Here is a 13,859-nt window from a genome sequence, read left to right on the forward strand (position 1 = left end):
AAATAATGGAGAGTCAGCCAGTACAATTTCATATGCACAAGTCTTGATTAGCCTCCCGTTAATTAAAGTTACGTGAGCTGTTCAGCGCATTCACGAGGATCACTATTCACATAAGTAATATAATACTAATACTACTGTCTTATCCCATTAATTCAAGTGCTTTTGTTCTAGAATGTAAACCGGCATCACAGCTGTATCCTTTTTGGGCCAGAATGGAACGCCAACCGGAGAAAAAAGACAGTTTGCAAAGGTCTTGTGTAATTTTTAAAATGGCTTTATTTGTGCGCGGCTGGCACGACCATACCCACACGATGTCCTTCTCTGAGGACGCTCGGCCGGCAATACAAATCTCCCATCGGTCGACATGACGTTTTTTCTTTTCTTGAAATAGTATTTCCTCTTGCTCTTGCAATTGTTCATTGCTCACAGCGGCCAAATTCCCGTAGCACAGAGGCCAGAATTCGTCTCCACGGCGCCAATGTTTGCATTCGTGCAACAAGAGTGCGACTGCATGTATTTGATAGCGCAGGCATAGGACTGGCAGCTGTCATTGCAACACAAGACAATCTCGATACCCACTGTGCTGGCCGGGCCCATAGTCGACTTCCTCCAATTCCCCTCTCCTAACTACGCCACTGATCATCACCCTCTCAAATTCTCTCCCCGAGCCTCGTCACCTATCTACATCCTTCCACTTCCCTTCTCCTGACTCCGTCACCGATCGACATCCTCCCAAATCCCCTGTCCTGACTCCGCCACTTATCTTCATCCTCCCACATTCTCTCTCCGAGTTCCGTCACCGATCGCCATCCCCCCCAAATCCCCTGTCCTGACTCCGCCACTGATCTTCATCCTCCCACATTCTCTCTCCGAGTTCCGTCACCGATCCACGTCCTCCCAAATCCCCTGTCCTGACTCCGCCACTTATCCTCATCCTCCCACATTCTCTCTCCGAGTTCCGTCACCGATCGTCATCGTCCCAAAGCCACTGTCCTGGCTCTGCCCCCGATCCCCATCTTGCGTGGCCTAACCCACTCCGCTGACCCCGGCTCTGATCGGCTCCTCCCTCTCCCGGTACGCTGCCTCCGCCACTGCGTGGGAATGCCAACTATGCCAAGGCGTCGCTGCGGCAGCGAACGCCACTCGCTGCCCAGCTGCCGCCGTTGTCGCCCGTGCACCGCCAGCTCCAGAACAGCCGGTAAGCGTGCGCCGACGGTACGGCGCCAGCCGTGGTTCACACACGGCAGGCGCCGGCGGCACACCAGCCGTGGTTCCATTCCGGGATTTCACTGCACTGACCCGTGACGGGCAGTATTGGATGGGATTTAAAAATGGACTAACCAGAACGGACTCGTCCGCAATGACAGTACTTGGACTCGATTTGAAATTCGAACTTGCAGTTCTGACATAAAATGTAAGGCTACGCAGATTTTCAGAGGTTTGTGATGCTTTCTGGGTGCCGCATGCCCATAGATAATGTAGAGAAAGCTACCAAAATTAACCGACGTAAATGGCAATGTCCACCTGAACTGTGGCGGCAACAGTTCGAGGTCGGCTTAGGAACACAACTCACAAAGCAATCATCTGCCAACATTACTTAAGCTCTCGGGACTGGACTGGATTGCCAGATTACCTACGTACCTGTTCTTGCTTCATTGTGGAAGTGAGTGGTACGCGACGTCCTGTGGTTAACGAGTGTCGAAAACCTTAATCATTGTCCCGAAATGAAAATGGTTGACGGTAAACGTGCGATCGTGGTGAACGTGGTCACGACTGCGTGAGGAAAAAGTCATTTGGAATTGGTACGTTAGGTGCGTGTTTCTCATGCTGCATTGGAATGCATCAGTTGCTAATAATTGTGCAAGGAATGTGACCGCCCATTCGGTGGTTACGGCCTAGATACCCATCAGAATAGGCGACTACGCTGTAAGCAGAGGCGATTTTCCGAATTTCTTCGGATGGTGATCTCCATTCCACCAGTCTCGAAGTCAACCGCAAAATGCAACCCAAGCCATCTAACACTAGAGTGTAAGACGCAATCGAAAGTTTTATCACACTGAGCAAGTTTTGCTTTCAGCACAAAACAACCACCATAAGGTTTCGGTTTTGTCATTGAGAAACAACATGTAACCGCGGCGCCGAAGCCGGCATGACCTGGAGCGAGCCGGCTTATCTTCGCTCGGCTCGACCGTATCGACCATCGGTCACTTCGATAGCGCTGAACAAGTACGGCAGGTACACGCAGAGGCGGTACCACGGGACGCGCATCCCGCTACTGCATCCGGAAAGAACGCCACGCCGTGGCGTAGAATGGCAATGGACGAACGCAAACTGCTCTCCCTCATTCACGAGCCGACGGTAGCCGTCAACGCGCGATGAACAGAACCGCCAGCTTGAGGTGACGGCCCACGTCATGCTGATTCCCCGCCTCCTGTGACTCTCACCGTGACTCAGCAGCGGCGCCGCGTGCGTTTCTCCGCATCGCCGCGCACGCCGCCTCAATTAGGATTAATTTCCATGCGCGAGGCGTTGCAGCCTCAGACCGCCCGTGGCGCGCCTCAAAGGCGGTTCTCGCTTCCGGTGCTCGGCTCGTTACAAGCGAGGTCCGCCATATGCAGGACGTGAGGATCCCGTGCGGTTCACCATCACGAGACCGGCACCCTGAGGGCTTGTTTGTTTGTGTACTGATGCAGACGGTCAATGGTCAACAGGTAGCACTTCACTGATAGATGAAGTCAATTGGTAAAGCGCAAAGCTTGCAGGTGGTCTGGGGTGACGCAACTATGCATGACAGCAGCGAAACAGCTTTGAATTGTGTGACTCAAGCTCTTGTCTCCGCACGAAATATCCTCTAAGACTCCGGGGATCAACATCAAGTTTTATGCTGAGCTCAACACCTAGTTCTATGCGGAGCTCAACGCCTAGTTCTATGCTAAGCTCAACGCCCAGTTCTATGCTGAGTCCAACGTCTAGTTCTATGCGGAGCTTAACGCCTAGTTCTATGCTAAGCCCAACGCCTACTTCTATGCGGAGCTTAACGACTAGTTCTATGCTGAGCTCAACGCATGGTTTTATGCTGAGCTCAACGCCTAGTTCTATGCGGAGCTTAACGCCTAGTTCTGTGCTAAGCCCAACACCTACTTCTATGCGGAGCTCAACGTCTAGTTCTATGCTGAGCTCAACGCATAGTTCTGTGCTGAACCCAACGCCTAGTTCCAGATGTCGACAAGTGCAGTTGTGGTCGAGGCTAGAGGCCGAACCGGCTTTGCTTGAGTCATGGTAATCTATTCAGCTGGGCCGGTTCGATCTGGCCGGTCATCGCGCACCCTGGAAGCAAAGATATTCACAGCCACTGATCGCATATTTACGCCGGTCGCAACAACAGAAATAATATTTCTTTAGACCTTGCTTTGTATAAAGTTGTAGGTACTTGCTTACAGGTCCCTGCAAGCACTGCAATTTGAACAGAATGTAATTTTCCCAATCTGATCAGCAAGAAAATAGTCCAACGATCAAAATAGTATCATTCCAAGCGGCCTGAAGGACGTTCGTCAAGCCTCATATAAATCTCTTCGATCCGGCGTCGTAAGGCGCAGATCAACTAATTCAGACAAAGGAGAAAACGAACCAGTGTATTTGGAAAACCATGAGCGGACGCGTGCATTTGGTCGTGCGTGTTCGTGGGCTAGTATGGATGCACCCGTTTTTGTATTTTTTTTTTCTTCAGGATTTGTGAGTTATCGGGAACTAGAGCTGGACAAGACGTAAAACCACCTGCACGGTTTACGCATATCGATTTGTCTACAGTCACGTAAGCATGGTGTGCGAGCACTCGGGAAACGGCTGTGAAACTTTTCGTAACCGACTTCGAAACAGCGCGCGTTATTGATGACTGTATAGGTCAGCGAACCAATTTGTCGTGGGTAGGGTCTGCCGAAAATGATCAAGTTTTCCCAGCGCATTGGGCGCTGTCACCGAAGACTTAGGCCGGAGGGCGTATCCCGGCGCTGTCGCACTACACAAATGAGGGGCCTCGCAGTGACGTCACAGCGGCCTAGCCACGAAGCAGAAAACTTACACAAATTCCTGTAAGCAAAGCACGCCACTGTCGGCGAACAGTGGGTAACCTAAACTGTTGACAAGTGTAGTAGGTTGAGTAGTTGTTGTGGGCAAGTTAAGCACGCAGACGATTTGGAGTTTGAAGTTAAACTTTAAATATTTCTGACTGCGTCCGCATATATTTCATGTGCCGTACTCCATGCACGTGAGATTTTAACTGAGGTTCATTGTGGTGTAGTTCTTAAAGCATGCGTCAGCGTTGGACAGTTTGCATTTACCGTATTTTTACAAACTACTTGGGACTTGAAATGCGTCGGGTTGAATTTTTCCCCGCGATTTTAATACGACAGAGCATTTCAAAGGCCTCGATTTAACGTTGGGCCGCAATCACGGCATTTTAAATTTTGGGGGCTCCTGTACCTCGTTACATTATTAAAATATAGTGTAAACATTCTAAGTTGCCCAATTTCATCGATGGCAATTGGCAAGCTTTGCCAAGCCCTAGGCCAGCTAGTTTTCATCCCATAAACCAGCGCAAACGCTTAACATCAGTGCATTTCTGCATGTCAAGCCCATGAAGAGTGATTTTCGAACACAGCGATAGGCGATATGCGCATGATTTCCGACGGGTGGCTTGCTTTACGCGCTCACGCTTTGTTTGGCTTCATGGCTACAACATGAGATTGATAGGGTCGGAGGTCGGACCGTCAGCCGACGGGTTTCAACGCGCTTCAAATGGGCAAAGCATGCAAATACAAACATGAAAATACAGGTTGTCGGGTGAAACTATCGTAAATTTATAACAACGGGAGTGATAATCACACTTTTACATAACAAGTTTAAGCAAGTGTGCAAATAAAAACAAGTACCTCTAGACGCACGTATATGTGTGTGCAGTCACGAGCACGCCTGTAACACACCGGCAAGTTTGTAGTGCGAACCTGGCGAAAGAAGTACTGAAACAACGCATTGCTGTTCAACTGCTACCAACCAGCTCTCCAAAGTCTTAGCATTAAGCTACGCAGTCTTCCTGGGCTTTCATGCCTAGACCCATCAATCACATCGCGTTCAATGCAGGCTAGACTGCACTACATCTAACAGTTGGCAGTCTGCACCTGCCAAGTGGCAGCCAAATGCATTTACACAAAGGTATCCACATTTACACCAGCTGGTACTAAGCCACGCCGATGGGGATGGCATGTCAACAATTTAGCATCGGACTGCAGCTCTTGCGATAACAGTCGGCTAGCATGAATTACAAAAAAATATGAACTGGCTTTAGTAACTATCATTTCTCACAAAAAGTCCTACAAAGATCCACTTCACTGGACCTCGTCTTCCGGCCAGCAAGGCACCGAACTGACCCGCACAGAACTGAACAAGCAGCAGTTGAGCTAGTGATAAGCTAACGTAGGCGCCGGTTGTTGTTTCCGCAGGATATCTTATACTCATGTCATTGGGTGACTCTATGAAGCATGTTGACATTAAATGCACCTAATAAAAGAACGAAAGGTGATATTTATTTACCCGCTCCAAAAGTGGAAATAGTTATTGACGCTATCCATTCGATGCAACACTCCGTGACAAAAAATCCGCATGTGAGACGAGACGATCTTGCCACCATTGCTGTTTATTTTATATACCCTCAGCAATAGCATGCTTGCGGCAGCTCAAGTAGTGAGTGAGTAGTCTGGTATGGATATTCTCATTACTGCGACAGTCGACAATTGTAAATATGTCAGCACTCGGATTTTGTAGATAGCAGACAATCTTTCACTGACTTTGGTATCGGATATGTGAATGTGGGATGTCTCTACCATGTAATATCCTCTGGTTCCTGGCTGAGATTTGGCAAATTCAGATCAGGACGAAAAAAATATTGTATTTGGCGCTTAGAAATTGCAGTAGCAAATAGTGCACTTATTTTGCAAAAAAGGATTGTCATCAATGCTCCATACTGATTATTTTAACACTCTGAACCGGTTTCTAAGCCTTCTGAAACGTGCTGTGCTTCCCATCTCACCATTTTAATTTGTGCCCTTTGGCTTACGGACACGACATTATGAATGATCGGCGCAAGATTCAACTCATACTGGCAAACAAATTTATTCAGTTCATGGCTCGAAGCAGTATTTTTCTAACGAGTCGACTCGGGTCGCGGTTTTCACCAAAACGATTGGCTCGTGAGCCAATCCGGGATTCAGCTCGATCGCGCACAAGTCTGGTGACGTGAGACGGTGACGTGAGACGGTTACATAGTCGACACGTCGCTTCTGGTCTGAGTTAGATATCCCTAGATGGTTAGATGTTAATATCTCCAGCGATGGGCTCTCCAGGGCGGTAGACCTTTTGGTGCTCGCCGCTAGAAAAACAGCATTCAAACAGCCCCTACCTCAATAAATTTGAACGGCCTTGTGCCCGTCTCACGCTCGCGCGCACGCGCAACGCAACCAACCATTTGTTTCGACTTTCGACGTGCGTGTGTGCGGCGACCTTCAGCTTCAAGGTAACATTTTGTTTACGCAAGAGCTGTTTGCGTTCTGTGTGCGCAATAGGCACTCATCGTCATTCCCACCCGTCTAATGTTTGACCTTCGGACTGCAGGTCGCAGCGAGCATGTGATGTCATTCAGGCTCGGTCTTCACAAATCACAGCTTTGAATGCACGTCCTCTCCTCCGACCACGGAGGAACCAGATCCTGCTGGCTCCCTATTTACTGTTCGGATCCAGCGACCATCCAATAAGATGCACGGCCCCTGTGAAATGCATTGAAATGCTCCATCGCCTTGCCGCTTGTCACACAAAACTTCAAAGTGACACACAATATACGGTTGGAGCTGTCTCAGAAACCTCGCTGAGCGTTATGCGCGAATGGTGTTGGGACCGGAACCCGCTAAAATGGCGTGTTGTGGAGGCCCTGGGTGACCGGTGTAGTAGCGTACTTCTGGTCTGTCGGACCATTTTTGCCGTCATATTTTAAGGCACCACGAACGACGCGACGCCGCGATTCTTGTACACCATGGTTGAACAAGCATCTTCTTTCGCGTGAAATACTCCTGGCTGGCGTTACATTTGCCTGATTCCCACCGCTGTTTCCAGTACAGTTTGCCCCTTCCACTCTGCTATATGGCTGGCGTGTCATGCAGGACCTCGCCTTTCGCATTCACTCCCCAGGCGTTGAAGAGACATCGACCAGCGGCAAACTAATATGCGCTCGGCCTCCCGGCGCTGGATTTCGCCCAGTCACTGCGCCGTCGGGCGCCATGCGAAAGTGCCGCGTCATGCTGAGGTGCGGTGACGTCACCCGGCATAGGAGGCAGTTGGAGGCGGCCCGCACCTGCCTGGATCAGGGACGCACCCAGCGGCCAGACGCCATGACGCATGAGCCGCGCTCATCGCAGCCCCTCGAGGTGTCCGGACGGATTATAGCCGAACCGGAAGCTGAAACTTCGCTTGGTGTAGCGTTTATTTGTATGCATGCTTCCCAGACGTCTTGTCGCGTTGATGTTGACTTGTGTCTGCGATTCATGTAGTCAAACCACCCAGCCCTTGTCCCCCGCTGGGATCGCCTGTGTGCGCCACTGGCCGCCCTGAGTCAGGACGCACATTCCACCGCTCGCAGTGCGTTGACCTCCGGACTCTATTGGAAAGGAGAGGTGGGGCGGCTGAATGAGAGGTCGTTGGACCAGGGACGCAGCTTTTGAAACGCTGGAAAGTCAGAGCTATGAATGGCGGAGGCAACCGCAAAGGGCGGCTAGTTCACTCACATTCACCTCTCTCCTTCCTCTGAAAAACGCAATTTGAACTGCAGCATTTGCAGAAGCGACGTATACATCGCGTTCACCGGCATCCTCAACAGCTCGATTGTGCTCGGCGAAGCCCCGTGGTAAAGGAAAGCTGTGAGAAGTGGAAAACTGGAGAAACTCTAGTGCCTTTATGTGCCCTGGGCATCACTGTGATGAAAGTCCCGAAACGACCCAACCGTCGCGAATGAGGAAAATGACAGGATGACCCGTGGCCGTCACAGCGGCGCTTCATCACAATGACTGTCACAGCAGTGGGGTGTTGGGAGATGAACACTCACGAAAACAACACTGACGGATAAACAGGAGACAGGCAAGGGAAAGGGAAAGTTGGTGCCTACGCTCGACGACTTATGTAAACTCTGCCAGGCGTGGTTGGTTTAGCGTCTGTTGCTTATTTACTGGCTGTTTTGTCGTACAAACCGACTGGGTTGTAAAGAACAACAAATCCTCGTTCTATGCGCTGTGCCCTGTCTGACATTTCCACCAGCATTCCTCTCACCTCAGTTGCTCTGAACTGGGTGAATGGCATCATCAATTTTTTTTCGAGCGCTGATCAATCGTTTCAAGCTTATAAGATCATACCATCTCTTCAGCATCTCGCCCAGCCGTTGAAAGGAAGTGTTCCATATTTACACGGAGTTTTAAACTGAAATAGCATCTTGAAAACCTTTCAGTGCTGTACACAATCCTGACCTTAAGACGTAAGCCTCTCTGGTTTCTGAACCACACGCCCGCGAAAATGGGGAAAGGCATATCGGGAAGAATATTTCAAAGTCACCTTGGCATTCACGACGCCAAAGTAACCTCTTTCAAATCCTGCCATTCCATAAGCCCGGTGGCGATCAAGGCCAATACAAATATCATTGTCGAGGCTGTCATATCTGGCGTTCGTGGGTGCGATTGCCAGATATACCGGCAGTCCATTGGCTCTCAGCCAAAGTTGTTCAATGTACGAAGACTTATTGAGGACGCATTGAGCAGCATATTTACTAAACAGACTTGTCCTGTCTAGAGCAGCCGCTTCCACGTAAAAACCATACCAGTAGTTAATATGCGAATATAATATACCAATAATATACCAAAAGTGAGCTTGCTTAATCCGATCCGATGTTTGCTTCAATATCTTCAAGCGTGAAACATTCCTTTAACTTGTTGGCCCACATTGTGCCCGGCGTCAGTATCGCGTCGGTATTTTTCACCGTTTGTGTTTGTATATCAATCCACATTTCATAATGCCAAAAATCGGAAGCTTTTCCAAGGAACGAACAACTGACTTATGATTGAAAACTCATGTCTGAGTTGTAGCCGACGGGCTGAGAGTGTCTCTGCTGACATTCTATCCATCAAAGATCGGTCAGAACCGCCTCTCTGCAGCATGGCGGCTTCGCTACCCGCAACGGACGGAAATTTTGAACCAATATTTCTCAGTTGAGACATCCGAATGTCATTGCTAAAACTTCAGCAGAATAAGACTGTTCCAGATTGTTGCCGCGTCCTACGGAATGGCATCAGTAGTGGGACCAAAAGTGTGGGGTAACGTATAGCCTTATAAGTCGTTTCTGTTCATCTTACGCCCGTTGACCCAATGACAAAGTGCGTGACAGTAAAGTGGTGTTCGGACGTGCTCCCTGTTGACTTACGAGATCCACCGGGCATGACTGGGCGTCTGGGCGGATCCTGTTGTTGGTTTCCTCCAGTTAGTTCTTGTTCCTTGAAATAAATAAGAGCAAAGGATTATGCTACTTATACCGCTTTATTTACTTTTATATATTTTCGTTAATACCGCTGAATCGTACACCGTAGTCATTACAAACCCACCGCATGCCAGGAGCCATATCAGACATGGAAAACGCGCGCGCCATGTGCGTCTTGTCTCGTGCCGCCCTGGCGCGAGGGTGGGCATATGCTACACGCGCGTCTCGTGCCGTTTCAGACATGGGAGTCGACATCTACTACATGCCTCTGAGCGCGCCCTGCCGCTCCGTGCTGCTCCTGGCCAAGGCCATCGGCCTCGAGGTCAACCCCAAGATCGTCAACATCATGGCCGGGGACCAGAAGAAGCCCGAGTACATCAAGGTGGGGGCACCGGTCGTCCTCACCCATCTGGACATGTCCTGGTGTGGGATGCCGCACACTATCCGCCCCGTCTCCCGTCAGGGTGGCTGTGGATCGCGCCGCGCAGCGCGGGTACTGAAGTGGGGATGTGGTGATGCGTTTCCTAACCAGGAACATTTCGGCCGGAGGTGTTCGAGGGAGTTTTCCCGCTTCGGACGCCAGCGGTGGCGTAATCGCGTGGTGATCCTTTCCCCAAGGAGGTATGGGGCGATGCGCCGAAAAGCCAAGCCAAACCTAAAGGTACCTTGCGTCAAATGGCTGCAAAGGTGGTTCTTAAAGGAGCCGAAATTACCAAACATTTTAATTCATTTAAAGATGCGAGCATATCATGGACCGCTCAGACCAAGCAAGTAGAGTCGAGCATCACCGTGTCGCTTTCTATAATGATTGACCAATAAAATATTCGTTGTCAGATGAACCCGCAGCACACCATTCCAACGATGGACGACGACGGCTTCTACCTGTGGGAGAGGTGAGCGGGTGGAGGAGGGCGGGGAGGGGGGGGGGGGGGATGCTACGCCCAGGGTCGGCCGATGCTGCAACACCTGCCTGTGGCCTCCACGCCGCCTGGCGTTTTCTGTGAGCGGATGACGCCACCCATTTTGTCACAGCCGCGACGCGGGGTCATCACGGCACCGGCAATACGCGCACGAAACTGTGCGCAGCCGCGGCCGGCGCCGCGTGTCCGATTACCCGCACGACATGGCATTGTTCCAGATCAGTCGCCAGGGAATTACCTCAGGCTGGCCTGCACCAACAGCCGTTATAATTGTCACGCCTCACGTCCGCGTGCTGCGTCGGCACGGGCAGGTCCACGCGACCCACGTTCCTCTTACGTACTTCGAAGAACTGCGGCGCCCTTACGGCGGCTGCCTGATGAGAGCCGCTTTACACGGCTGTTAGGCCTGAGCTCGAGTGTGCCGTCCGCCGCCCGGCGCCGACGCTGGCTGTGACCGTGTGCCTCCAGCCGCGCCATCCTGTCCTACCTGGCGTCCAAGTACGGCGGCGCCAGTCTGTACCCGTCCGACCCGAAACAGCGCGCTGTCGTCGACCAGAGGATGTACTTCGACATGGGAACCCTCTACGAACGGTTCGGCAAGTGCATCGTGAGTTCCGACCGTCCGCGCGATCCTCGGTGTGCCACGGGCGACCGCCCGGGCGACCCTCGGTGTGCCACGAGCGACGAAGTTATAGGTTATGCGACCATCTCACCTAAATGATGTTGGTGATATCGGACACAATGTCCTCTCAATACATCTGATTCGGAGTGCAAACCCAGGTTAATTACACCAGTCATAAGGCGCGGGCGTCCAGACTTCGGCACGGCCCTGACATGAGTGTGCACTGATCGCTAAATGAGTCCACTATTTACGCCTGTGGTCAGAGGCTTGCGTCTTTGTTGTTTGCAAGGACGTCGGGGGACTTAGGTCTGCACACTGGCAATATTCGTGCAAAACAGGGCGGAGCAATGTGGCTGGACGGCTGCGCCATCTATGGCCGACCTCATGCACTGTCTGCGGTGACAAGCTCCGAGTAGAACCACACTCAAGCGGCCGTTGGCGCAGCCGTATATAAACGCGGCGGCCGGTGGCGCAGCCGTTTATAAACGCGGCGTCGCATCCGATGTGATCGCTCCGGTCGTATCACACCGCTGATCTGTTCCAGTACCCTTTGATGTTCCACGGGGCCAAGACTGTCGACAAGGACGCCATCGATAAGCTGAATGAGGCCCTGGGCTGGCTGGAGGGCTTCATCGGTGACAACAAGTACGCGGCCGGGAACACTCAGACTGTGGCCGACTTCGCGCTGGTCTCCACTGTCGCCAGCATTGAGGTCAGTCAGAGACGCTTCTGTGTTCTTGAGCGCGGTGGAGAGTGTGAGCAAAGGTCCGAGCTGACAGGCCGGCCGGGCCCGTCACGACCTCGGCCTGTACACCGCGCCCACTTGACCGCGCGTATTTGGCGTCCAGGCAGGCCACCTGCGTTTGACGTGCATCGTTTGCCTTTCCCCTATCTCGCGAACCTGCTCCGTGGCGGTACAATATCCTGTGAGGAACATATCTCGCTGTCTCCTCTGGCCCTCGCATTGTCCAGACGTCATCTCCGCGTTTTCCATACCCTTGAATGGGAGTGTTCTATCCCTAGGTGCATTTCCGCGTTGGGTGACGTGGCTAATCCTAACAGCATCCCGCACAATGAGACTCCTGCTTGAAGTCCGTTATTGCCGCGAATAATGTGATTATTCATATGTTCTTTTGAATGGGGTGGTTCTTCACATGTTCTCTTGAATGAGAGGATTCTTGACCCATTGACCCAAATTTCTCGCCAGTATTCTCCTCATCCCCTCAATACTGGCGCTGGACATTGTTCCCAAGGAGTGGCGACGGCTGGTAACCTCCATACAATAGAACGCAGTTTACAGTACAGGAGTAAAAGCCGGGGGATTTTCAAGCTCAGCGACAAGAGAGCGAAAGGAAGAGGGAGAGTTGCGCTGCTGACACGTTTTGCATTTCACATCTTTGTTTGCGTGCAATTGGATAAAGATGGCTTAGTGCTACCAATGATATACCTTTACGCATGTATCTACCTGGTCTAGAACTGGACATGATCTCCAGTTTTCGTACCTCCATGCAAAACCCGACCAAACTGGACCCTTGCTCGTACAACGCATGAACGTAGTTATGCTTTTCCCACTTTCACCAAAGCCTTCCGCTCAGAACGTGGATGGCAGCCGGGAGATATCGAAAGTCTATTACAAGCGACGCCCGTTTACCGGCTGACCGAGACCTTCCGACTGCCGCAGGCCACAGAGGTCGTCGACCTGGGACCTTTCCCCAAGGTCCGCTCCTGGCTGGCCAACTGCAAGTCCGAGATGGCCGGCTACGCGGAGCTCAACGACGACGGGGCAAAGTCGTTCGGCGGCTTCTTCAAGCAAGCCCAGGCAAAGGCGGCGGCTTGAGCGCGGTTTTGCGCCCCTCGGTGATCACAGATGGCAGCACTGCGGCATGCTTGCCTCGTCTCGCGTGGTGACACCTTCGTCACGATCTGTTCACGCAGTGTAACGCGGCCATGGCGTCATTTACACTGTATTTATCATCTGGTGATGTTGAATCCCCGTGTAACATCACCTTTCCCAAAGTTCGCAATTCTGTTATAAAAACTGTTCGTCTGGTTTTCATTTTGGCTGTTCTCCGACCACGAGTGCTGTGGTCAATGCATAAGTTCTCTCCATGAAGACCCCATTACCGCCTCGAACCACTCACCCAGAGGCTGTGCGGTCAGTTGGCCGGACTCCCTGCCAAGACAGTTGAGTGTGTCTGCCGCGCGATGGAGGTTGGGTCGGGTATGAACAAATCCTCGCTTTCTTTCAATCATGGTCTTTTTCACCTTTTTGAATTTTCGGAGAGACAGAGACACCGGGAAAAACAAGAAGTACGGACGGCTGCATCTTTTCTGAGTCGTGCTGATATTACGCTTCGGACGGAATTCTCTCTACGGAGTAAGACTAACATAGGACCTCTTAAAGACGCCTGAGCCAAGACCTCAGACCCCGCAGCAGTACGGTGAAGAGTTTGTTCCAAATCAGGGAGTGTGAAGCTTTGCTTTTAGATCGGTCAGCTTTACAAAGGACGGATAACTTTCAGTTCCTTTCAGTCCAATTCAATTCTTACATCAAATTGTTATATTCCGTGTCCATGTTTTATTAGTTAGGCGCACTGTGTAGTAGGCAGAATCGAGATGTTGGTGAAAAATGGCGCCTAATTCTTCTTCATATCGACATGCAAAAGATCATGCGATTACGTCCAAAATTGATAGTTACGACAACAGCGGTCAGGCCGGTGCCCTACGTGCCATTTGAAACAATGGAATGTCGGTGCTC

General features: G+C 51.2%; 1 protein-coding gene across 1 annotated transcript; it reads left to right on the forward strand.

Moving 5' to 3' along the window:
- The first annotated feature begins 1,095 nt into the window (after positions 1–1,095).
- On the forward strand, positions 1,096–13,157 carry LOC119096732 (glutathione S-transferase 1-like). The gene is made up of 6 exons (XM_037219643.1): positions 1,096–1,198; positions 9,799–9,941; positions 10,394–10,452; positions 10,948–11,086; positions 11,646–11,813; positions 12,783–13,157. The coding sequence occupies exons 1-6, from the start codon at positions 1,102–1,104 to the stop codon at positions 12,936–12,938; spliced, it is 762 nt and encodes a 253-aa protein (XP_037075538.1). The 5' UTR covers positions 1,096–1,101; the 3' UTR covers positions 12,939–13,157.
- The last annotated feature ends 702 nt before the right edge of the window (positions 13,158–13,859 follow it).

Source organism: Pollicipes pollicipes, unplaced genomic scaffold (assembly GCF_011947565.3).
Source record: "Pollicipes pollicipes isolate AB1234 unplaced genomic scaffold, Ppol_2.1 Scaffold_4295;HRSCAF=5057_pilon_pilon_pilon, whole genome shotgun sequence".
Taxonomy (NCBI): domain Eukaryota; kingdom Metazoa; phylum Arthropoda; class Thecostraca; order Pollicipedomorpha; family Pollicipedidae; genus Pollicipes; species Pollicipes pollicipes.